Consider the following 25,797-nt stretch of genomic DNA (forward strand, 5'->3'; position numbering starts at 1 on the left):
ACGGTTCTACCGGGACACCAAAGATATGCATCTTTTTCAACATCCAACATCAAACCAACCAATCGTTATTTGGATTTGGATGTTTTATAAACTGTGAGGAAATCATCGTGCCGAGGTTTTTGCGGATTTCTGTATATTGTAAGATTTGTATGCTTTTTATATACCTAAATCCTATGATGATATATCAATATATACCTAGTTAGTTATATATATTGTATTGATATTACACAATTACAGATCTTGAGAAGGGGGCGCGGGGCGCAAGGGGTTCCCCCTTATGTCTGCGCTCCCAAATACAAGGGCTTTAAAACGACGTGTACAATGCACGCCTAGAGTAGATATTCAATAGTCCAAACTGCAGCCCAACTATCCAAAGCTTCGGAACATCAATTCCTTCTGAATTTTGAATTTATTTTAGGAATTGAAATAATGTTCATCATCAAGTTGATTTGAAACTATACACTTATCAAATTAATAATCGTAAGTTCAGAATCTCAAGAGTCAAAATTAGAATCTTAAAACGGGATGTAGTTCGGGCTATTGGAAACACTGTGCGTGCCCCCGAAATCAATCAGAAGCTTTTAACTTTTTAACTTAGCAATTTATTTGGCACTTGGAATAGAAATACAGCATGACGTTACTGCTCAGAATCAAATCAGACTTTCAATGTTTTCATTGTCTGGTTTGATTTATCTATTTATTTGAATGAATGTGTCGCTTTTTACACCTCTGTAGAGCATACGTATGTGGAAGGCCGAATCTCTTGTAACAATCGTGTTCAAAACCGATTGCATGATTTAAGAGTATATCAGAAACAATTTCTTGACTGCCATCCCAACGCTACGACAGTCTGATACTCCAACGCCTCAATGAACCATGACATATATGTCCAAATTCGCGAACACTAACCTACCCCCACTGTTTTATTACGCCCATCATCCCATTAGAGTCTCACAACTTGCGCTCTATTAATAACCAAAAGCCGTATTCGAACAACCAGATTTGACACACTTTAGACAATAAAGTGGCAGCTTCTCGCAAATCTTGGTGAAAGCTGCGCATTTTGAAAGATCCTTCCAGCCAGCAGTCGTAGCACAGTTCAAGGTGTCTGCATAACAAGCAGCGGCTGATTTTTGGCATGTCAACATGGTGTTGAAAGGAGTAATCTTACCACACCATTTTCCAACTGTCACAGCACATGTTGCCGCTGGGGTTGGGACTACGGTTGGCGTCGGTATAGCCGTCGAAGTTGATTGCTTGACCGTTGTTGAAGTCTTTACAGAGCTTGTGGATGACTTTGCGGAACTAAGCGCAGTGCTTGTGGATTTCAAAGTTGTTGCGGTCCCGGACACAGCAGAAGTTTTGGCAGTTGTGGCGCCACTTGCTGATGTACCACTGGTCTTTGCGCTTGCAGAAGCGCTTTGAGATGAGACTGCGACAGAAGATGACGTTGTGGAACCGGAGGTGAGAGAGCGATACCAATTGGTTCTATCGGTGTCACCCAAACAATCACCAACCGTAACGCCCTTCCATCCTCTAGCCTTGATTTGATCGAAATAGTAGGTGGAAAGGTTGCCAACGGATTGTTGTACAATATCGTGCTGAATAGACAGGTAGTCTTGAACGCCTGTTGCAGCAAGTGCTCTCTGCACAATGTTCTTGGAGTTCTGAATTTGCGATGGCAAGGGGTTTAGATAATCCTGAGTGTCCAAATCGAAATAGACTCTGTGGTATCCAAGAGTTTGCATATCTGCCCAGCATCCTGATGCCTCATTACAATCAGAATAAGGGGGTCTCATGTAAGTTGGCCATTTTCCGATGATGTTATTGAAGGCCATCTCATTTTTCACCATCTGCTGCATTCGAAGGTCGTGTGAAATATTTGAAAGAGAGTAATGACTCCAGGTATGAGATGCAACTTGATGTCCTTCTGCAATCATACGTTGAATCAAAGATGGATATGGAGCGGTGGTATCAATTTCTCCTTTTCCATTGTTGTTGCCGGTGATGAAAAACGTCGCTTGGTAACCATACGACTTTAAGATATCGAGGAGGTCGGATGTATAATTGTATGGACCATCATCGTAGGTAAGAGCTACGACATTATTTTGCACGCAGTCATAGATGTCATCTGTATAGGTGATAGGCCCTATCAATGGTCTTGCAACATTAAGAGTTGATGCTCCGGCAGGCGTTGCATCTGAGTCGCATCTTCCATATCCAAGTGAGCAACTCCCTGGGTCAGAACAATAGTCTTGGGTAGTTCCGCAGTATCCAGAAACTTGTGACGGATTAGTAAGTTAATTGGCTTCTTCGGGACTTGTCTACTCACCACTACAGCATTGGTTTCCTCCACAAGTCGCACCACCAAAGTTTGGACCACAAGTTCCTCCTGTTGCTGGCTCGGCAGCAGCAGTGGTGCAAGTTCCAAATGTAGACTGACACCCTGAGTCGCAATAATCTGTTGTGTTTCCACAATATCCCGACGTAGAACAGCAAAGTCCTCCAGTACAAGAAAGCCCTCCATTGCTCGCTCCACATGTGAAAGTGTTCTCTGATGGTTGGACTGTTGTTCCGGTACAAGTTCCAAAGGCATTTTGGCAACCCGTTCCGCAGTAGTCTAGGTAAGCACAAATTAGTCTATGCAATGTGCAAGTTATTTAGAGATTCGCCAACATACCAGTTGTGTTTCCACAATATCCATAGGCCGAACAGCATCCTCCTGTGTTTACAGTGGCATCACACGAATAGCTATTGTTTGCTCCTGCGAACGAATTTCCGCAAGTGTTGTCTGTACTTATTGTGGCCCGCTTGGAAAGGAAGGCAAGAAAGCCAGGATCTTGGGAATCAGTTCCCTCCACTGGAAACGCAAGACTCATACCGCTGAGCATAAAGCTCGTGGCCAGAGTTAAGAAGAAAGATTTCATCTTGGTCGTTATTAGATTATAAAATAGGCTGTTGGAAAATGTACACTAAAAGAATTGAAATGGATGATGAATGATTGGATATATTATGGAAATGGACGAAATGAAAGAATGCCCGTTCAGAAAAGAATGTCAACGGTCTTATATACCGGAGTAGGGGTAGGGAGGAAGGAAAGTTGAAAGATAATGACGAGAAGCAAGATTTATATAACATTACCATTCCACGGGTCGACACATCAGAAAATGACTCGACAAATCACTACCAAGCTACAAGAATACTACGTAGGACGCCGTCTGTTCTTTGACTACGATTTTTGGGGATGTTTACATGCATCTATGAATTGATTGCCAGAATTATCGCCAAGTTCTGTGGCCAAGGAGGACATGGCGTTGTTAGGCGTCGTCCCGTCTTCTTGGAATGAGTCCGTGGAACCAGATCAAAAGTCCCGATCGGAACGTTTCATGGATTTCATTCGTCGAATATCTCTGAAACACGATTTCATGGAGGCAAAATGGATTAAAATTTAAGGGGTACTGACGGGAGCTTTAAATTGGTGGGGAAGCTTTTCTCTTTCCAGCAAAACTTATTAATAGTGTTTATGCGCAGTCACTATTCCTTTTGGGATATTCGTCCCAACTTCATCGAAGGCGACAACAAATTCGAGTCAATCATTTCTTGAGGTCTAGAATCATACGTACATATATTTGACCTGGCAAGTGACAGGTTTTCTATCTTCCAAATACATGCTTACCTACGAGAAGTTGTCGCTCACGGCCCTAGATAAGTTTCTGCACAGTCTTCAAAAATAAATTCATCTGAACTCAGAAGGGGTCAAAGCATAAGGAAAAATATCTTTTAATCAATTTTATCTCTAATTTATATCCCTTCGCCCAAGTCCAAAAGAATGTGCCCAATCGTGATCATTAACTCGTCAATCTCTCAAATCGTCATTCGTCCGTCTTTTTTCCGTCATTCATCATTCATCCATTACTAGTCATCATTTTGAAGTTGTCTATTGTCCAAATCTAGCCTGAGCTCGTTCATCAATTCTCATCCTCCCTTCAGTGCAGGGACTGATCGAAAAACTCAACATATCGAGGGGCTCTCTATGCCTAAATCATTGGTGTTAGCTTAATTCATGATTGATTGTCACTGAGGGAAGTTTATAAGGCTTACCTGGCAAGCATAGTCGGTGTAGCATTGCTCATCAACCTTTGGCTCATACAAGACAAATCTTGATAGACGGACACAGGTTAAGGCAGTGGTAGAGGTGCTAACAGTAGCGCTACCGACAGTAGCACCAGACTTGGCGATGTAAGCATCCTCGCCAATGACAACAGTTGCCTTGAATGGAGTCGTGGCTTTCCAAGTTCCATCTTCGTAGTCAATGGAGTCGGAAGTGCTGAGGACGGCTGTCTTGCTTGGGATTTGGCCAGCGAGAGACAAAGACTTGGTTGGGTAGTAGTCCATCTCAGCGTAGGCTGCGAAGGTGATGTTGTTGAAGCAGTTAACGAGGTAGTAGATCTGGGTAGAGGCGGCGCTGGCATCGATGGCTGCTGCTGGAATTGCAGCTGGAGCGGCCGAGGTAATAGTGGAGAGGAAGAGGAGGGGGATAGAAGCAATCATGGAGAAACGCATTTTGATGGTTGGTTTGAGAGACTCGAGGAGTGAAAAGTTTGAGAAGGGTTTGTAAGTTATTGTAGAAGATCTTTGAGATGATTGAAGTGTTGTGATGATAGGAAATACTTTGCTGATGAAGCCTCCTTATATACTTTCTTTTGGTAGGAAGATCGATGGATCTCCAAAAAGCTTTTCTCAACCAAGCTTTCCCTACGCGTCGCTGTCCGCAATCGTGGATAGGATGATGCATCATCGCTGTGAATGACTTTATCCTCTCAAGCCACTTTACAACATACGACATGATTTGAGACATTTGCATCAATCAATATTTACTGGGCCTCGATATCATCTTTGGCGCCGAAACGTTCTTCTCGTCTCGGATACCCAAAGGATCAGCTATGAGGATCCTACTGACAACGGCTTTCAGCAGTCCAGAACTGATTTCTCTGGACCACTATCGAATTACGGTCGTCCTATGCACAGAAAGTGCACAATTCAGTTTATCATGGAGCAGGCAGTGGTCCCGATAATCATTCTCAACATTTTCTTACATCATGTCGATATTTTCCAAACAGGCTAGATTGTCCTACTATCCCAGTTCTTCCGTATTATTCCACCAAAGAGAAAGCCAGTTTCGATACCTTCAGCCATTGATGCCCTTATCTGCAGGTCATCGATGTTTATGCAGGGTCGGAATGTGCCCATATCAGGCTAAGCGATGCCCCACTGAACAAGCATATACAGCGGCTTCCGGATCTGCAAGTCGATCGTAACGGCGATGTAGACCACATTCGTATGAACATTTGAAGAAAGACCTCCGAGTTTGGCTGCCAATTAGTCAAGGTTCTTAATTAAAGTGTGAAAATCTCTGCCAACGCGGGTCAAGCCCATGGCTTCCGAACCAATTTTTTATCGAGGCGGTCAAAGCTCCATGTCATCGATGAGAGGATTTTCCATGCTTGTTACAAACTTTGATTCATGATCTTCGAGAACATCAGCCCAGTGGACCAAATTATGTTCTTACGGACTTGAGGAAAACCGGTAATCGGCAAGGTTCCGAATAACCCACGATTGTGATCAAGGATCGTACGGTGACTAAATTGATCCCTACCATCTGCGAGATTGTCATCCTCAGCTGAGAACCGCCAAACAGTTCATGTCTTCACAAGCATGTGAAAAGACAACTACAAGTTAGTTGTCTAAAAGAGGCAGCTATAAATAGCCTATCTCGTGGCGTCAGAGAACAAATCAATAATAGCTGAAATACATGTCGCCAGGAGGTACCCAAACATTATATCGGACCTTGCCGGACACAATCGAATCTATACAAATCCCTCACCGCATGTAACATGTATCTGTGGAAGAGATCGAAACCCCAGTCTAGATCTCAATCCACAAATTTGTATCATATAATCAAGTCAGATTATGGACACATTAACTCGTGTACGTGATCCCAATGTGGACGGGCCCAGAGAAATGTCGCTGTCTTGGCATCGTGTTGTGCAAGTGGATACCACGTCCGAAGAGTTTTCCAATGTAACTACATCCTTTTTGTGAAGTATTGCATGTTCCAAATTAACATCCGTCTTTTCAATCTATGTTGCCAATCTTGACTGCCCATCGATACAATGATACGATATCCTACGGAGCAGATTCGGGGTTTCGGTTTTTCCTATACGTGAAAATCGAATGATCAACGTTTTGGTCTTTCAATGTGTACTTTGGTTCACCAGTCAGTTCTATACTTGCTTTGTGATGATATCACGTCTGAACATACCGTGATGAGTTCCATTCCCTGCCAGTAAGGCATCAATTTTGACTTCAACTCTCCCTCCACCAAAGCAGACATCTTCAGCAATTGAGAGGCAATGCTAAAGGTTGCATTTAGCTTTAAGAGATAGCGTCTTTATTCATGATCTTTAGTATTCCAGGAAAGACGTCTAATTATATCCACAGGCGTCGAAACCGATACCCATGATGTAACATCCAAGAAGTCTTAGCACTTCTCCTAGCTCGTCGGTTTTGAGATTTGGTGCTTACATCAAATCGTTTCTTAGATCTGGATACGATACCATCGCAGACCAGATACCAATTTCACCCCACAGTTAGTGTGCTACCCGTTGTAGCATCAGACGGCACGGCAGAACCATTACACTGGGGAAAGATCGAGATGATGGGCAGGGGATTCTCGATGGTGCTACCATGGCAGTCAAGCAGGATGGAGAGGAGCGGCTTGGACCGACTATGCTTGAAAGATGAAAATGCGGCAGAGAACCTTTTAAAAATTTGAGTTCTATAGCGGTAGTTAGTCAGGGTTGTGGTGTTTCGCTACTTTCAAGTTTGAAGATGAAATACACACCAATAGTACAGAGCTGATGATTTACATAACGTAAGTTATTGAGCAGTCTGCAACTTCCCGTATTAGCTGAATTAACACTGGATATAAATTTACCAAAGTTAGCCACCTAGATAGGTTGCAATTCTAGCTCAAATTGATAAAAGTAATCCATTGCTGCCATCGATTAGCACTCAGACTCTCATGAAAATGTAGTGAATTGGCTATGCCATCAAGCAGGAACTTCACAAATTTAGTAACTAGAATAACTTGATAAGCATAATAGGAATGTTAATTATATGTATTCTTTCCTTACCTTCAATCTCTTTCCATTGCTCTTTTGTGGATTGCTGTGTCTGAATTTTATTTTAGTATTCGTAAGTGTTGTAAACTTGGTTGCTGGCACATTTCTCCAGAGGACTGAAGGAGCGCTATTTGCTGGGCAAAAGGTGTTTAGATCATTTACATATTTTCACATGTGTTGGGGACAAAGGAGTAGTGTTTCCATGGGGAGATTCAAAGAAGTAATCTCATCCTATAGTCATATACTCATATACGACTTGGTTATGTCATTCACAAGAAGTTCTACGATAATTCGAGAAAAATACCCAGTTTGTATTGATGCAGAACTAACTAGGTGTATAAAATACGAAGAAAAAAAAGTAATTTATTTGTGCCGAATGTCTGTACTGTACTTTACAAGAATTCGAAAATAAGAACGATACATTTAGAAGTTACAAATTAAACATTACAAATTCAACATTACAATTAAACATTACAAATAAACAAAACTCCAGTGTCAATACAGGGTATCGCTAGCCCATCAGAACGCCGCATACAAAAATATACAAAAGAAAAATACAAAATGCCAAATTGACTACAACATTAACAACACAGTACAGTACAGGCCATTCGCTACGCTGAACGGTGTCTTGAACCCTCCTCATCTCCTTCACATACCGATACAGCACGATATCAACCGTAGCCCGGGCTAGAGACTTAGAGAGACAAGATAACCGTTTAAAAATTGACAAAAGATTCGTCAAGATTACTCAACCAGGCAAAATCATCCGCTGACAACAATTCCTCAAAACTAGTATTAACAGACGAGAAAGAATCCGAAGTAGGAGGAAGGGAAGAAGATGAAGGTGGAGTCGGATAGGCAGAAGAAGCGGCAACGTTAAGTGAATTATCAATTTCACCGCCATAGAGTTCCTCATTTTCAAATGAGCTGGGATACTCATGGAATTGCCGGTTCTCACCATTGATATCCGATCCGCCGACATCAGGGTTAGAGAGACCAGGAGGGTAGAGAGCCGGGCAAGGGCTGGTCAATAGATAGCGGGGAGGGGAGACGAAACCAGGCCCAATCTCACCCGCAAAAGCGGGAAGAGGAAGGGCTTGGTCAAATTGACTGACCTCCATGCGTCTTTTGGCGGCTGGCCCTTCTTCAACATCTCCTTCGACTGGCAGCTCCCTCTTTCCCTTTTTTCTTCCCCTACAAGTACTACAACAGCCAACTATCATTGCCCCAATGGTCCTCTTGGGGAGATACTTTTTTGAGCCTACGCTTAAAAAACATTTGTCCCTGCCAACGTGGCTAGGCAAATGTCTCTCTGCGAAGAGAGCCCAAAACTCCTCGCCTGGTACTACTAGCTTCCATTCCACCTTGTCTTTATCTCCCCCTTTCGGTACATACTTCTCCAGAAGCCTGCCACCCTCAACGGCGCGTCCGTACTTCAACTCATTCTTGTACGATGCCGGAGTTCCCTTGTAGCCCTCTGGTACGTCCAAAATGACGCCGGGGTCAGCATCAATTGTTGCCTTGTCCCGGATCATCTTTTCCAGTCGCGACCGCGGTGGCAGGAACGAATTGGGATCCTTCGTCTTTTTATCCTCGACGAAAGATTCGATCAATGCATTCCTCCATGCTGGAAAGGACAATTTACCAAGGTCTAACAAGGGGTTGGGGTCGGTAAAATTTATAACGTCAACGTGCCGAGTAAAAATGACCCTTCGCTCTTCTGGGGAAAGATTCGAAGTCATCTGTTTGTATTTGATATTAGCAGTTATTCCAATCAATGTAGTACATTAAAAACACTCGAATGCTTGAACAATTTGGTAGAATTAAGACAATGAAAGCTTTTAATTGTCGACGTGTAATACGGACAATTGGAAGGCTTCCAATGTTTGACAGCAACAAAATATTTCAATCGTCTAAAAGAGTTCAGAGAATGAGAGCTTCATATTGTTGGATTACAATCTGAACAATTGGAAGCTCTGAGTGTTTGACAACAATACAATATTCCAATCCAGCTCATTGTTTCCAACCATGTCAATCCTCTAATTGACTTTAGAGCATGAATGCTTTACATTGTTGAATTGTGATATGAATAATTGAATGACCTGAATGCTTCTCGACAATATAATGTTCAAAATGAATTTATTGTTTCAAACAATTTCAATCATGCAATCAAATACAGAGAACAAGAGCTACAACATATAGTTGGGAGCCTTTGCATCATGACGTTTAGTCTAAACATTGAAATACTACTTCCAACTGCAGCGTGAGATACAACCAAGGTAGCAGAGGAATAAGTTGAATGGATCGAATGGCAGCCAATAACAAAAGAACAATTTCGCTATACAACACCAAATTCTTTCAAGTACAGATACATTTGTTTCATCCCCATTATATTAATTCTTCTCATCGTACAATAAACATGCCATCGAACAATTTCAATTGCGCTCCTCGCCAGGAGCTCTCGCGTAATGTATCAAGCCTGAACCATCAGGCGTGAAAGCCAGAGGTCTAACTCGCGTAATATACACTCATCCCCTGATGTACACGACGAAGTATGTTCTTGATGGGGATCCATTATAGAAGACAGCACAACAATTGAACAACAATACCAAGTGTGAAGTATAAAGCAAAAGTATACTAACAATGATCAAGATATCTTACATAAGCCTCTCAACTTCAGCTTCCACTAAGGACCTAGACTAGAAGACTAGCGCGATCTATGTGATCACGTGTTTTGCACGAATTCCCACCAACAACCTCCAAAAAAGATTGAATATACTTGAAGGCACCTCAGCCTGATGTGAAAGGCTGAGTATACCACTGGGTGTATTGAAAGCCTCCAAAAAGCCAACAATTGTAAAATAGCTACAAGCAAGCTATGTACTGTCTGAACAACTCAAATTGACTTGAAGGTGTCTAATGATCCAAAAAATTCATTTGTAAAGACAGAAATGCATCAGAGAGGCTCCAATGCTATTATTTCGCAAAAATACGCAATAAAAGTGAAGTGCAACGAAACGTAAGGAGCAAAGTGAAAAATGTATCTTACTTTGTCTGAAGTTATCCACCAGCTATATTACACTCTTAATCGGTTCGAGAATTTGGCGATGGGAGGGCGAATTCGATGTCCGGGGTAATCTGAAGAGAATCATAAGCAACTGTCTAGAGAATGGGTGGAATTGACAAGGAAGGAGCGATGTGGTCAATATTGAGAGTGTGAGGGTTCTTACCTTGGGCAGCTTGCGCAAGTAGCTGTTATGATAATAGTCGGGAGGAAATTGCCAAAAGTGGGCAGAGAGTGTGTATTGTACTTGGGATCTCAAAGCGAACGTGAATATTGTTCTGGGAATTGAAGAATATTGGAGCTGGCTTTCTGAAGATTTTGGGTACAATTTTCGAAAGAGAAAGAGAATAAGAAACCGAGGGGAAGAATTCATTTTTAAATGGATTTGAATATGGTGTGTGAGTACTATATTAGTCTAGAATTTGCATTATACTTTTTTGATTTGAATGATTATGTGGCATTTGGCATATATCATATTTTTTCTGGTAGGTGTCGATCGTCGAGCTTGGGGGGTGAGCTATTCTGGTCATGACTGGAAATGGCATAGTATACATTAATTGGACCATCCAATGGCAGCTTCCCAGCAATGCTGCAATAGCCTTAGGCTAGCGAACATATACAGGCCTACAAGGAAGGAAGGAGCATGCTGGTGTATAAGGAAGGGGACAATCGCAGAGTAGAAAGACAGGATATGTAGAGCTCATTATCAGCCTTTATCTCCTTTGAGGATTTTAAAAACTGAGATTAGATTACCATTTGCTATAGATAGCGTCTAAGAGCTCTCCGTACAGAGCATTTAAAGTTCTACGAAACCTCCGCTCACACACACACCCCTCTATACCTACGATGCCTATAAACCAAGAACACAAATGCAAGAGCCATACAACACAACATATTGTAACGTCTAACTGACAGTTAGGCTCGAGGAAATTATCTGAACCCATTAACTGCCGTCATGTAGTGAGATATTATACACGCGGCACACTACGACGGTTCAAATTCACAACTGGTGACACTCAGTGCCTGTCTTTGGTCCACAACTACAACTAAAAGAGATACACTGCACAACACCTTGTAAAGATTAACTGAAGAACTCGTCTCAAGATATATCTGCGAACGATCAACACACGCCTTTATTGTTGGAAATAGCATGTAGCATGTGACAATGGCTAATTGAATGACAATGCTTAGGAACTACTCCAGGACTACGATCACAGCGACAGCAAAGACACGTTCGACGAAAGATCGAAACAATTAGTTCTCCGATTAGCTACAAGATATCTGCGAGTCACAATCACACAAGAGAACAATGGCACACGGCATCCCAATACTTAGTCCGACAGCAAGACTTGAAGAGCACCCTCGAAGCACAATCGCACAGACAGGAAAGAAATTAGACGAATACTCGCGATGATTGGACGAGAGACATGAAACAGCTTCATTAATACACAATGATATATAAATGTATAGGATTGCATATGATAGAACGTGTCGCCTATGCCCCTGTGTCTCAGGGGCTTTTCGTGCTGGTAATATCCATACAAAACCGCCGCTTTTTCTCTGCGGACCCAATATGCAATAGCTGTAGTGAAAGCAATCTCACAGTCGTAGGAATTACAAGATAGCAATATACATCACTTTTCAATATACCAGCTCGTTGAATTTGAATTGTTCATGGGACTAATACTCTCACAACTACAGTGAATAGATATCTATTCGCAAGCCATCGAGCATGAACATGCACGGGAGCAGAATCAGATACTTCCGCTACCATACACAAAACTCTCGGAAATACTGATGCCCAAATGAATATTATCTACCAATCTACATGCTAGTTCTGCGATGTCCTCTCCTCGAAGTATATCAACATCCCATAGATCTGAACTCAACTTCATAAAATACAAAAACCTCATGCATGAGCCTCTCCAGGCTTCTTCCACTATTATGCTCTCCTCTTCAGGCTTCTCAATCTCAGCAGGTACCAACTGCACCATCTCCGAAGCCCACACGCCTATAAACCACTGCAGACCCCCTGAAGCCCCCTTACACACACATCTCCCCCTGAAACTCCCAGCAAAAGAAACTCTTCCAAAATCGAATCGCTTGTTTTTGAAAAAGCTTATATTACTACTAGTGTCGCTAGTACATGAAACTGGTCTTCGACTACTGAGAGAAATTTGATGAAGATCATGAGATGATGTGATATCGAAGCGTCATGGTGAGTGTAGAGGGAAAAAGTTAATCTTTTGTTTGGGACAGGTGGCTTTTTGATTTGAAACGTGCGGTTTAGGAAGTTGATTCTCCGGTTCGCCGTGGAAGGGCGGGGAATGTCGGAGAATGGGAGAGAATGGTGGTAAAGGGTGGATGTAGAGAAGAGAGGGTAGAGAGTAGAGATAGAGAAGAGAGAGTAGAGGCAGAGTGTAGAGAGGATAGGGTGAAGAGAGTGTGAGGTAAAGAGTAGACAATAGGAGTAGAGAGCAGACATTAGAGGATAGCAAGCATATATACAGTAGATATGGATTTCTAACGATAAGTAGAAACATAACAAATAACACACCGATCATGAGTCTGAACACTCAGTCGAACTAACCATACACACCACCAAATTCATCAACAACAGAGACTTGATTGACCGATTTGAAAGAATTTACTTTTGATATTCGATTTGATACAGCTTCTCACCCCTATCCTCACTGAGCTCATGCTCTACCAGCGACATCCATAATCATATACTTCAGAACCCGAGTCTGATTGCTACAATCCAGAACGCGGGGGAAGGGGGACGAGGGGGTGTGGCACATGTGACTCGTTCTTTTTCCCCACAAGGGGGTATGGACTTATCTCCGACTTTTACTAAGCTTGGTGTGTACACACATACACAACTGCGATGAGAAAACTCTGCAATCTATTTACAAAAGGAACAATTTCAGAACATAGTCAGAACATGGAGAATATCAATGTTGAACGAAAAGATGACATTCAATTAAGCGACAATTTGTTTCAACGAACATGAACAAGAGTCTAAAGACTGGTTGTTTGTAATTTTCTACCTAAGACTGCCATTACTTTATCGAACTATTTACGAGATTACAGCCTGGAGTACCATTTTGTTCTGCCTTTCCAAACGCGGAAATTCATCAAAAGTCGTGGATTTTACGGTTGAGTGTTCTCCCCTATAACCCTTGGCAACACTGCAGTGTTCGATTTCATGATTGATGAGCTTGATTGTATCTACTCGCTATCCGAATCCAACTGCATTGTAAGATGCACACTGCCATCTGAATCCGAATCTGACTCTTCAGCATCATCGTAGCTCATAGCAGTATCCGCATTCATTGTGCGCTGATCCAAAGGTTGAGGGTTGGTAAACCTAGCGGCTGGAATCTCCGAAGACAAAGCAGATTGTTCAAACCCGGACTGACTTGGCAGATCTTCTCGGCTACCAGCATTTAATCCAGCACTGAAATTTTCCCTCAGTGGGGTCGGAAATTCGTTTTCCGGAATCGACTGAAGATTTTGTGCATCAACAGCAACATCTTTTTGGCTGACAACGACCTCATCAGTGCTATCCATAATGTCATCTTCGGTATCGAGAATTTCTGGAAGATCATCGAGTACTGCGGTAGTATGTGCAGCAGGTATGATCGGCATGCGGGGGCGTAAAAGAATTTCCACGCAATCATCATCTGGAAATGCCCTCGTAATATGTGGGAGTACACTCGACACTGCTCTTCCATTCTTTCCAACAAATGGGTTGAGTATGCTTGCTAACATTGCTTCTTTGTTCCGTCCAAGGATAGCGGTTCGCTCGAGTTGAGAACGCATCGATATATCAAGATATGCCTGGGGGATGCTGGATAGTAACACGGGCAAAAGAGAACTGGCTGCCGCAACAACTTTTGGATCAACGAAGACAATGGTCGATATGGAGCCGCTAAGTAATGTATCTGCATTCTGACTTGACGAACCTTTAGGTTGAGACTTACTGGCTTCAGGGTTGCTGATGCCCGAATAACTTGTCTCCAGATCTTTACAACATGCTCGCATTACTGGTACAAGTTTTGAGACGCGTGGTTTATCTAAGCTTTGACTGAGCAATGGCAGGAGATTACAGGCTAAAGAATATGTCGATGCACGAAAGTCTTGATGGTTCTTTCCAGACGAAAAGGACCACATCAGCAAGTCGAGACTTCCCTGGGCCAGAGAGACGAAACTTTGTCCTAATGTGGCCGACATAGTGCTGATGAGATGCAATACGGAAACAAAAACATTTGGCAAGCCAGCCCATAATCCATCCTTCTCATCACGGTCAATGGCAGGGTGCAACCTCACACTTCCAGAATTCGAGTCCGTGGGCGATGGCAAAGAAATCGACAAAATCCTGGTGACTAAATCGAAAATAGGTCCAACCGGGATTGTGACAGCGGAAGGAGTGGCTTCTCTGAGGTATTCATCCAGAAATTCCAGTAAGCCTACTAACCTCTCAATGCCAGCATCAATACCAGTCCAGCGGGGTAAATCCTCAGGGGTTCGCGCGCCACCAGAGAGCTCTTCATTAACATTTACAGGTTCAGCAGTATATCCAGCAGTTGATTCCCAGTCTTCCACGACGGCTCGGAAAACCTGGTCGGCAGTTATGTGAATATTTTGCACGAGATCCCGAACTGCCTTTCCCCATTCCTCTCCCCCACCATTCTTCGCGACTGTCTGGTGCAGAACAACTGTTAGTTTACGAGCACTCTCCTTTACTGATAACGGAACGTAAATCCGATCACAGAGGGTGCATGCTAAATATGGTCTGGTGGCAGCACGTATCTGGGATGCGAAAGGGCGGAAAATGGTAGTGTGACGAGGCAGTAACATGGCAAATGAGCGGAAAACTGTCTCTGCTGATGATTGAGTTACGTCCAAGGCATTCATCGATGGCTTAGATGAGATCAAATTCAAGCAAGACGTTACAAAGGTGGGTAGCGTCGGCGTGGTGATTTCTCTGACCAGGGTTTGGTATTGATAGGTCATCGAGTAAATCTTGGCAAGGGCTACAATACTCAGCTCTTTGGCAGCACTTGAGTCTGGTTTCTAATATGGTAATCAGTATTACATATAACTTGGTGCCCAGAAATAGTAGGAATAGTTTTCACACATACACCAAGAATCGAGAGTAATCCTCGCACCCAAGATCCCGCGTCGCGCAAAATCTCCCAACCTCCAACTTCGACTACGACCTTGATTAAGGCGATAGCAGCGAATCTTCCTGGGGCGCTTTTGCCATTCAATAACGTTGTCAATTGGGTCTTTAATTTGTGGACCAGGACTGCCGACTGTGATGCATCCGCCTTTCCAGAATTTACGCTGGGGGTTGAAAGAGGAATTTGGCATTGAAGAGCATATTGAACAAGGGAAGGTACGAGACTTGGAAGGTCATTTGGAGGAGTAGATGTTAGACGCAAGCAAAGAATGCGCAACTCAGATGGGATCGACATCTTTTGAACTTTTGGATATCAATTTTCTTCGTTTGGATGTTGTGAAAACCCTGAAAAAGAATTTTATATTTCACCCGACACCCTTAGTCTTGATTGGAATGATTGAGGATCTCTTCAGGGTAAGTGAATGGTTGCGAGGGACGGAGAATATGGAATTTAAAAGAAATTCAATTCCATGTAACATATCATGGTTGAGACTGGAAAAACTATTTTATATGTGAAAATGTCCAGTTCAAAAGGAAATGCGGGTGAACTCCACTCTGATTGGCTGGCGGAGGTGGAAGTGGAGCTAGACTCGCACTTCAGCGATAGTAAAGCCGCATTGGAGCCAGAGACGGCTGGTGACTTTATGGCAGTTCACAAACGAATATTTCATGTAGCCTCGCTCATTTTAGTCTTGTTATCATTATGTTCAGCCTTATTACTTTATATGAAGATCGTCGAGTTCGGGGTTCAGTTCAGCTATGGAGAAATCATAGAAATCTGATTGGTTCCATTGATTGAAGAAAAACGTAGGGGTCCCTAGTACGCTCAGCCTTGTTTGATGCTGTCGGCCACTAGTCACATGATACGGTCAATAGCTGCCTACCATTGGAAGATACATGCCGTGTATGTGCCACTGCGCAGCCTTGTGTACGGATTTATATTATTCCGACTTCGAGTGCCAAGAAATGTGAGAACTGGATTTCTGGAAAATCCCCCTGGGACCAAGACGGGGAGTGAAGACCAAAGCTTAGAAAATGGTTCGTATCCGTGGATTTGTTCAAAGACCCAAATACACAGTAAATTGAAGACCCAATCTATTGGTAAATTATTAAGCTGACGAAGTTTTGAACCATACAATCGGTTTACCATTCTCCTAGATCACTTAATTTCACAATAAATTCTAATTTCTCCCAATTCCACAATTCCATTTGTGCTTGGCTGCTCTTCTTGTGACCTCCTTGAGCATGCTGTCATTCGGTTCAACGTGTTAGCCATCTCAATTCCTTTCTTCATATACAAATACCTACTGCATACCCAGTAACCAAAATTACAGGCGACCATGAGTGTAAGTCGAGATCGGTTGATAGGATACAGCACTTGATACATTTGCTTACATACTTTAGCGTGAACAAACCAAAGCGGCCCATTATATTCAGCTCCTGGACACGGCTCGTTGCGAAGGTAATTGGGATACTGTGCCAGAACTTGTTAGGAAGGTTAGGAAACATGCGCCTTCGCGGATATGTACGTTTACATGCTACTACTAGAATGGATATTCTATTCTTAGACTTTTTGCACTGATCTTCGACATTAACCGGTTTCAATAGGCCTCACGTTGACCGCAGAGACTGAATATGCAGTTACACAACATTGTCTTAAAACATTGACTTCTGCCGCGCGGCCATCGACAGCTGGTTCTACCTCCTCGGATCTGTCCAGGTATATACCGCCACTGTTAGAAGCTATATCAAACGAACGGCAGCATGTTGAAGATGACTTCCAGGCGCAAGTTTGTGTTGGCTGGATACATTGGCATAATGGGGAGCACGCCCTGGCAGCTTCGAGTTTGCCTGACAGCATAGAAGCGGAATTTTCTCAACTTGATGGAACCAACAAAGACTCGAACGAATGGACGAAAGTGTGTGCACTCAAGGCCTCGTTTATCAAAGGGGACTCGCAACGAAGGACTGGACATTTGGCAGAAGCATTGGAAACCTTTGATTCCGCTCTGCCAATACTGGCAAGCGTATCATCTACACCGACACCTGCCGGCCGAAACGAATTGAACACTTGGATTGAGGAATTGTTGGCAGGATCATGCATGCTTTCAAGCCATGCTATCAAAACAAAAGCCTCCCCAACACTCGAGACCGAAACATTATCAGCATTTCGTGCATGGGCGAGATTTTGGGAATGGGCGCCAACGAAGCCACTGGGTCGTGCACTGCATGCCGAAACTTCAAGGCGACAGGTATGGAAAGAATACTACATCACATTATCGGACATACTCCAACAACACCTACCATTTCCCACAACAGATCTTACCACCGCATATCCTGAGTCATCATCGAAACCACAACTAAGAGCGGAATTGAAACAAGTGGAAGCGCGCTACGAGGAGTTGCTTCTGAGTGAAGTACAGTTTCCGAAGGCGGATGAACCGAGCGACGAAGTCGAAGCTTTTGTTGAAATAGTGATGCAAAACTGGAGAGTTTTATGTGGGAACACATGGCAAGAACATGAACTTGGCGAAGGCGGGGCTGAGGCAATTAGTAAAAGTGTTTTGAACATTCTGTACAATGCCGCAACTAAAACGTTCCATTCAACGCCAATTTTGCGACATTTGTTCACTGTTCATGTGGCGGTCGCGGAGTTTGATTTAGCATTTAAAGCATTCGATACCTATTTGGAAATTGTGAAGAGAGGAAAAGCTCGAGTGGAGAAAACTGGGGAGTTGGAACATGGTCTAGATGACGACGAAACAGTTTTGAACACGGCTGCCGAGTGCATCAGGGCTTTATGTCGATACGGCTCAAGACAAGGGGCAGAGAAGGTTAAAGACCTTGGCCACTTTTTCGAGGAGTGGTTAACTAAACACCATCCCGTCGAACAGCCACATGGAACTGAGAAACTGCTCGACAATGGCACCTCGCTTGTTTCGAGCACTCCCATATCACCAAATACATTTGCCATTGCTTGGCGGTCAATCGGAATCGGCTATGCACAATGGGCACGCTTAACTTTCGATTCGACATCGCGAGGGGCCATTCAAATAAAGGCTATAAAATGCTTTCGTCGTGCTCTTCTCCCCGAGTATAAGAGCACTGCAGATGTAGATACCCTTTTTGCATTGGGCACAATCCTTGCAGAACGCAGAGAGTTATCGACAGCGATTGAGGTCGTGAAAGTTGGGCTTGCTCCTCTGCGCTCCAGTTTGCAAAATGCTCATGGCTCTTCCGTCGCAGCCAGATTCTCAAGAGAAAGATCTCTGATACCATTATGGCATCTTATGGCTTTACTGCTGAGTGCAAGACAAGATTTTATGACAGCAGTAAGATCTTGTGAAGGTGTCTTTGACCAATTTGGGGATTCAAAAAATCTATATGGAGCATCTGAACTTGATGGCTCATTCAGAAGCGAGCACCTGAATTCCAACGAAAACATTATGCAGCAGAATCGAGGCTTGGTAGATGAAATGGATGATTTCGAAAAAGCAAATCTTCTAGAGGTAAAGATGACTCAATTGTCTCTTATAGAAGTTCTTGAGGGCTCCGAGGTTGCAGTCAACTGTAGTGATGAGCTTTTGACTCTATATACGAGACTGTTCGGTGATCCTTCTAAAGAAACTGCCACTGCAGTAGTTCAAAATGCTACGTTGGTACCTCCCAAAAGTTCCGCAGGAACCCTTAGAGGTATGAAAGGAAGTATATTTGGACGAACTCTGAATAGGTCAATGCGAAGGGATATGGTAGCTTCGATGGAACAGAGCACAATCTCTCAACGACCAGACACCACACATGCCACGATCAATAGAGCACCAACTATTCAAGTTACTCATGAAAACGGTACAGCTGGAAGACATCACCGCAGACGCTCTGGAGATCATCATGAAAAGCTGCACAAAAAGTCAAGTGTCAGAAATCCTTCTCAAGAACCAAACAGAAGCGCGAGTGTAGGAATGACCGATGGCGCTCTGAGGGAGATGGATCTACAGAATCGAGAGGATCATTCAGAACAAAGCTCAAAACCACTACCTCCAACCTCACAGCAAATGGAACACAAGGAGCCGGTTCTCAAGCCAGTAGGCTCCAATCACACTGTTCAAGATAGTCGCCTTCCAATCACTCCACACTCGTTAGCGCCCAGCCCCACAACTCGATTCTCGAAAGATTCCGAGAGGCGGCGGAGAATATCAACATTAGTCAAAGTATGGTTGTTAATCGCCGGCTTTTATCGACGAGCAACCATGTATGAAGATGCTAAAGGTGCAATCGAAGAGGCGCATAAGCTGGTGCACGGCTTAGAGATAGATATTATGAATGACCCAACAGGCCTCGCATCATTTGATAATTCTAGTTGGGGTGGTGGAAAGAGTGTTGCTGAATTATGGGGGGATGTTTTCTCAGAGGTATGTATGCTCGAGGAAGGCATAGAATCTTACTAACATTTTTTAAAGCGTGGCTATCTCTCTGTAGATCAATCTTCTCCATACACGGCACTTGAAAATTTCGAGACTGCTTTAACTCACTTTGCTGACCACCCTGCCGCAATCGTTGGGCTTTCCGATATATTACTAGATGTATACACAGAAGATCTTCTACCTCTTCCCACCATGCCAGCTTTAGTTCTTCCCACGTTATCCGCCAGTACTCCTTCGGCCTCCACCCTTAATACTTCAGCGCAATCCCAATCACATCAGCCAGCGCTTCCCTTGCCCACGAGCGGACCCCTTGGCCTTCCTCTTCCTGTTCCTCCTCACCGAGACATTCTCGCTGCATCGAAAACGAACCAAGCCGATAAACTCGATAGACTTGCGGCTCGGGATCGTGCATATGGACTTTTATCCGGTCTAACTAAATTAGGTTCAGGTTGGAACTATTCAGAAGCCTGGTATTCATTAGCCAGAGCATATGAATTAGGAGGACAGAAGGATAAAGCGAGAGAGGTACTTTGGTGGTGTGTAGAGCTGGAGGAAGGTAGAGGATTGAGAAGTTGGGAAGTGGCTAGCAGTGGTGGTTATGTTCTTTAATTAATTATTAGATGGGTAGGAGATGTGAGTAGTGCGATTTTTAGACTTCGGACGATAGGGGGTTTGGTTATACATATCGGACAGAAGCCTTGGTGGGATATATAAATAATGCAGACTTAAATTAACATTACTGAAATATTGACCCGACGTTTGATTGGACTTGCGATAAAAGTGTTGAATTGTATGGATAGATATATCGACACTAATTTCTACATAACCTATTCTCTTTTATTTACAAGAGTAATCTGAAGATATATCCCACTTTCCGTTGTATCTTTCATTGATTTCAGATCTAGCCGCTCGTCTGATGATTTTGATTGTGAAAAGCGGGTAAAGTTTGTGTGGCACTCAATGTTGTTGGACTTAAATCGGCTATTAGCCCGCCCGCTGTTCCTCAACCACATCGCGCAGGCCAGGGGCAGAAACTGGCGCCTGTGATGTTGGATGTGTCGTGCCAGGTCCGGTGGGGATCATGGTTACAATTATTGTAGGAAAACTCTCATGGAAAGACAACTATTGTCAATCGTTAATTGTTGGGGATGTGAATTCGAACTGAAGATTAGAAGCGAAGTAAGTTAGGATGTCTCATAAGTTATGGATGAAGCAAAATATAATATCGAGCCAAGTTAGCACGCACGACTAAAAAGCAGTATGAAATATAAGGAACGTGGTATGTACGTTTGTTTGTGTGTGTGAAATCAATTGGATATCTATAATATTCTATCTACCTAGGAATCTTTGCCATCGAACAAACATGTTTGTTGATTTGTATCCGCTTGCTAACACATTTCCAACACTGTTTTTGGAACCGCCAGGGTACGTTCTGATTTCTAATTTCTAATTTTTCATTTCAAGGAACGCCAAACACCTCTATAATCCATAAGCAAAAATCGCTGCATTGTTCGGGATCGCAAAAACTTGAGTTATGAGTGAGTGAGAGCGAATCAAATCAAATCAAATCAAATCAAATCACCGCCTGGGTGATGAACTTGATTGTTGACTCGTTTTCGGTTGGAACATTTCTTCTAGGTACCTGACTCTTGGGGATATTCGCCGGAACGGGCTGTGTATGGGTTTGGAGAGCCCTACTTTTTTGAGCCAGACTTCTTTGCAAAATCCAAACGGCTTCCCTCGTTTACCTTAAGTAACCACATATTGGGGTATTTGTTTTTTAATTCGCTGGGGTCGTCGGATTTTGTAATTTGGATTTTGGGGGGTGTCTGGTTGCTGTCTCTGGGAGGGCTGGCAGAAGTGCCAGGTTTGGTACTGGGAGTCTTCTGGGTGCTGCCTTTGGGAGGGCTGGTAGAGCTGTGAGATTTGGTACTGGGAGTCTTCTGGGTGCTGCCTCTGGAAGAGCTGGTAGAGCTGGCAGCGCTGGTAGCGCTGTGAGAACTGCTGCTGGTCTTCTTTTCAGGCATTGTTGGAGATTTGGTTGTGTGGGATTGAGATTGAATGGGCTGGGATGGGATGCGTTGAGATGATATGGAATGTATTAAACTGTGGTGATGATAGAGATCTGTGAAAAAGTTGTTGTTGTTGTTGATGATGATGATGAGAGATACATTAAGACTCGAGAATCTGTACATTATATACACTTCTCGAGTCCCAACCCATCCACCTCACCAACAACATCAATACTGACCTCCCCTCCATCGCGATCCACTCAATCAAGGCCAAAAAAAACTGCAGCTATTTTTATCTAACTTTTATTGAATTCGGAGGATCTGGGCTTTGCCATCGGTCTGACTACCGCCTACGAGGACGACGGAAGCCTCATGGTATATAGAAACCTTTTGGTTGACCCGCGACCGGACCATCGGTAATAGATTGCTTCATTGGTTTGGTTGGCGGTCACTTTCTACGATTCTTGGTAGGACCTACTTTCTGTATTGTGCATCTCAAGTTCTGGCTTACAATTAAGTGATTGTTGCCTGGGTGTGGATGGCGAGCTTGAGGACTAGTTTGCATTCGGTATTCACGATACCTTTAGTTTTTAATGCGATAGATCTTGTGCTTTGAGAGAGTTTAGGCTGCTTACTATTTTCTGTTCGATATACATAGGAACATTCGATGGCTTGACAAGTCATTTACTATGAATTAGGATGAGAATAGGGTGGTAGTCCTTCTTTTCCGAGTCTGTTAGCTATTCGGTGTCTGAAAGAACCTCCTGATAATTATCCGAGTGAAAATGAGTGTGTAGAGTGAATTCAAGCACCAACTATAATAGAAACTTTTCGTCATGACCCCCCCCTTCCCCTCTTTGCATCTCCCATTGCCAATCTAATACTTATTTCCAACTTGATTCTTCAGACGTCTAACAAACTTCAACCTGAATCAAAATAAAAAGTGCCCCCATCCAACTACAGTGTACCTTGAACTACACTCCATCCGATATCTACAACCTAAAACTCCTCCTCCATCCTATCTTATTCACAAGCCTACAAACCCAAACTATACCCCCAACCAATCAGACCCATAACCTATCTGCCTACCCATCGAACTTTCCGAATTTTTCAGAAGCCGACCAACTGTACTGAAAGGGCCGAGATCTAGATCTTGGCACAGCAAGTAGGTAGGTATAAATATAGAACCAAGCTTTCCAAGCGAGAGTCGTGCGAGAAGGGTCGGCGGCCAACTCAATGACCAGACCCAGGTCGAGAAAATTGCAAAGTGTGGCGTTGGGTTGTGTTGGGTGGGTAGGTAGGTAGGTAGGTAGGTAGGTAGTGGTGTGGGTCTTGGAAATTGTTTGGAGGTTGTGGATGGGTGGAGAATGAAGAGGAGTTGGGTAGGTATATAAAGGAGGCACTTGGCTTCCTTGATTCACTATTCTATTCTATTCTTGTATTACCTCTTGTTTTGAATTCACACTTCTTCGTGTAATTCACTAGTCTTTCATTTATACCCCTCATTCGGTATTCACCAGCCTTAAATTTTAACCCCTCTTCTGGATTCACTATTACCCTCGTTTTATATTCACTATTTCGTACGTATATACCCTACCTACTTCATTGCCTCTCGGTTATGGTTATAGCTACACTCTCAACTCTGGATACTTCAATTTGACAGGATCACAGCTAAGATTGAGGAATAAGACGTTGTGAGTATATCATTGACCGCAATAATGTCTATCCCCATGTAAAATCTACAATCATACGCTTCGCCCCATAACAACCCCATCTACCTCCCTATCGTCCATATTCGAACGCAAAGCAATCCGATCAAAACATCCATCTTGGCTGAACACCTCACTCTCAACATAATTTCCTGAACCCAACACCCTCATATCTGACTAAACTTTCGTTTCCGTTATTTCCCTGTCTATCTATAAGAAGTTTGTTAACGCCATGCAGGTAATGACTGGAGCAAGTACCTGGTCGCTTTCGAAAAGAATCATCATTCCCCTGATGCAATCTTTGAAAGCAGCCAGCAAGCCAAAGCAGCCAATACCACAACCAATTCTAAAACATAAAATGCAGTTGAGTGGTGCCAGAATATATCTTCACTCGGGTTCAGATGTCAAATCCGTGTCAATCTAAGTCGCTAACAATGATTTCTTCAGAATGCTCGATATCGTGGAGACGAAATGGGTTTATATTGAGCTGGTAAATTTGCTGACAAAGTTCATTTCCCAGTATGATGAAGACGCCGAGGAATATGGTGGTGACTAGGTCGAGCATAGTAGGCTTTACGCCGTCGTTATTGATGAGTTCCTTTCGACAATTGCTTGAGACTGAAGCCAAGAGCTCTGAATATCTCTTCGACCTTATACCCGGAAGAAAAGACCATTATTCGCTGGCATAGCTGAAACCGATAACTGTCCGCGCATCACTTCCTTCCGGCTGCAACAGATTTCGTATGTTTGCATTTGGATAATGAGTGCACGTTACATGGTGGTAGCACGGGTGCATGACGGGATCTGTGTATCATGACACGTATTTTCGTGTGAGGTTGAACAGAGTTTGTGCCGTTGATATCCACTCCAGCAACAAACATCCACAACAAGAGAACTAATCAAGAGAGAGACTCATAAGCACGCTGTGGTGCAAATATAGGATTCAGAATCTTTGTCATAGCTTCCGCGGTTGTGAACAAAACACCACCACTAAACACAGTCCGTGATAATCTCATGACTGTTCCTCTCCAAAAGGCTTTCACGCCACCATCTTTGATGATACCCATAACAGCTTGAGTGGTTGTAGTCACTTTCGAAGATTGACTCCTCGTTTTCACGGTATCAAACGGTTGTGTTGCCAAAGTAGTGATTACACCTGCCGCTGCCCCATTCGCAAAGTTCACGACAGTATTCTGTGGAATATCTCGTACGACCTGGAAATCCTTGATAATGTTGTACGAACCCATTCTAAACGAAGTTGCAGAAGCTTGTTTGAGAGTCGTACCAATGAACCCTCTGTACAAACCTACAAATCCATCTTCTTTGAGAATGGTACGTATGCAATGCATTGTGTAATTATATTGCCTCGTGGTCCTGGCATCGTCGATGAGCGCCGTTTTAATCCGTTCAGTAGGTGTAACTGCAAATATACTGGCTGCAACTCCCGCTGCCATGCCTGCTAACATATTACGACCCGGAGATAGAACACCAGTTTCCGGATCTCGAAAAACGTTTTTGATGCTGTCATACGAAGTAAATCGTACGGCATCTTTTGCAATAGATCCAAATACTAATGCACCACATCCCTTATACAAAGCTCTTATACTTTCTTGTTTGTATACTTGTAGAACTACCTGAAATGGATTCCGTGGTAATTTAGATGGACCAGAATGCAATTGTACTCGTGTTTTGGCAAACTCGATTGGGTATGTAAGAGCGCCTTCTACTCCTCCAGCAATTCCACCAGATAGTAAAGATACGATCGGTGGTGTCGATGCGTTTCCGTGACCACTCATCTTAAAAGTTCGTATTAATTACTAATGTAGCGAGCAAGAAATCAACATGAAAGTGGTATCCCAAACAACTGTGCAACCAAAGATTGTTCTTTTATAGTTGATAATTTAGTTTCCCTCCATTGTACCAAGGTACTGTTTCCAGAACTTCAATCTATGACGTCTTAGCTTCTCGGTACTTATTTATCAACCTCACCGGTAGATCGGCAGTCGGTACTGCACAGCGTTCGCCTAAACTTACCGAAGCCGATAATATTGTAAATGTAATTATTGTTGTAGATTCTTCATTTCTATAAATCTTTGGTGGAAGAAAAATACCAATACAGTGTCTCGATCTGTTAACATATTTGCCCACTCTTGATCATCCTGACGTTAACGCAAAGCCGCCAACAGCATATACATAGTACTTTAATTAATTAAGGGCAA

At 43.2% G+C, this 25,797-nt stretch overlaps 7 protein-coding genes across 7 annotated transcripts; 1 reads left to right on the forward strand and 6 right to left on the reverse strand.

Annotated features, from left to right (window-relative positions):
* Positions 1–659: 659 nt before the first annotated feature.
* EAF01_005149 (uncharacterized protein) lies at positions 660–3,137 on the reverse strand. Its single transcript, XM_038913404.1, has 3 exons — positions 2,681–3,137; positions 2,333–2,620; positions 660–2,281 (listed from the first exon to the last, which is right to left on the reverse strand). The coding sequence occupies exons 1-3, from the start codon at positions 2,925–2,927 to the stop codon at positions 969–971; spliced, it is 1,848 nt and encodes a 615-aa protein (XP_038771490.1). The 5' UTR covers positions 2,928–3,137; the 3' UTR covers positions 660–968.
* An 894-nt stretch (positions 3,138–4,031) lies between these two features.
* Positions 4,032–4,563, reverse strand: EAF01_005150 (uncharacterized protein; the record flags this gene model as incomplete). The annotated part of the gene is made up of 2 exons (XM_038913405.1): positions 4,032–4,037; positions 4,102–4,563. The coding sequence occupies 2 exons, from the start codon at positions 4,561–4,563 to the stop codon at positions 4,032–4,034; spliced, it is 468 nt and encodes a 155-aa protein (XP_038771491.1).
* A 3,337-nt stretch (positions 4,564–7,900) lies between these two features.
* Positions 7,901–8,926, reverse strand: EAF01_005151 (uncharacterized protein; the record flags this gene model as incomplete). Its single annotated transcript, XM_038913406.1, has 1 exon — positions 7,901–8,926. One exon carries the CDS (start codon positions 8,924–8,926, stop codon positions 7,901–7,903), a length of 1,026 nt encoding a protein of 341 aa, XP_038771492.1.
* A 4,553-nt stretch (positions 8,927–13,479) lies between these two features.
* EAF01_005152 (uncharacterized protein) lies at positions 13,480–15,731 on the reverse strand (the record flags this gene model as incomplete). The annotated part of the gene is made up of 2 exons (XM_038913407.1): positions 13,480–15,327; positions 15,396–15,731. The coding sequence occupies 2 exons, from the start codon at positions 15,729–15,731 to the stop codon at positions 13,480–13,482; spliced, it is 2,184 nt and encodes a 727-aa protein (XP_038771493.1).
* A 798-nt stretch (positions 15,732–16,529) lies between these two features.
* EAF01_005153 (uncharacterized protein) lies at positions 16,530–20,608 on the forward strand. Its single transcript, XM_038913408.1, has 4 exons — positions 16,530–16,782; positions 16,841–16,961; positions 17,045–19,845; positions 19,894–20,608. Exons 1-4 carry the CDS (start codon positions 16,777–16,779, stop codon positions 20,464–20,466), a joined length of 3,501 nt encoding a protein of 1,166 aa, XP_038771494.1. The 5' UTR covers positions 16,530–16,776; the 3' UTR covers positions 20,467–20,608.
* A 943-nt stretch (positions 20,609–21,551) lies between these two features.
* EAF01_005154 (uncharacterized protein) lies at positions 21,552–21,884 on the reverse strand (the record flags this gene model as incomplete). The annotated part of the gene is made up of 1 exon (XM_038913409.1): positions 21,552–21,884. One exon carries the CDS (start codon positions 21,882–21,884, stop codon positions 21,552–21,554), a length of 333 nt encoding a protein of 110 aa, XP_038771495.1.
* A 2,593-nt stretch (positions 21,885–24,477) lies between these two features.
* Positions 24,478–25,374, reverse strand: EAF01_005155 (uncharacterized protein; the record flags this gene model as incomplete). Its single annotated transcript, XM_038913410.1, has 1 exon — positions 24,478–25,374. The coding sequence occupies one exon, from the start codon at positions 25,372–25,374 to the stop codon at positions 24,478–24,480; it is 897 nt and encodes a 298-aa protein (XP_038771496.1).
* Positions 25,375–25,797: the final 423 nt, after the last annotated feature.

This window comes from Botrytis porri (genome assembly GCF_014898465.1).
Source record: "Botrytis porri strain MUCL 3234 chromosome Unknown BPOR_006, whole genome shotgun sequence".
In the NCBI taxonomy this organism is placed as follows: Eukaryota; Fungi; Ascomycota; class Leotiomycetes; order Helotiales; family Sclerotiniaceae; genus Botrytis; species Botrytis porri.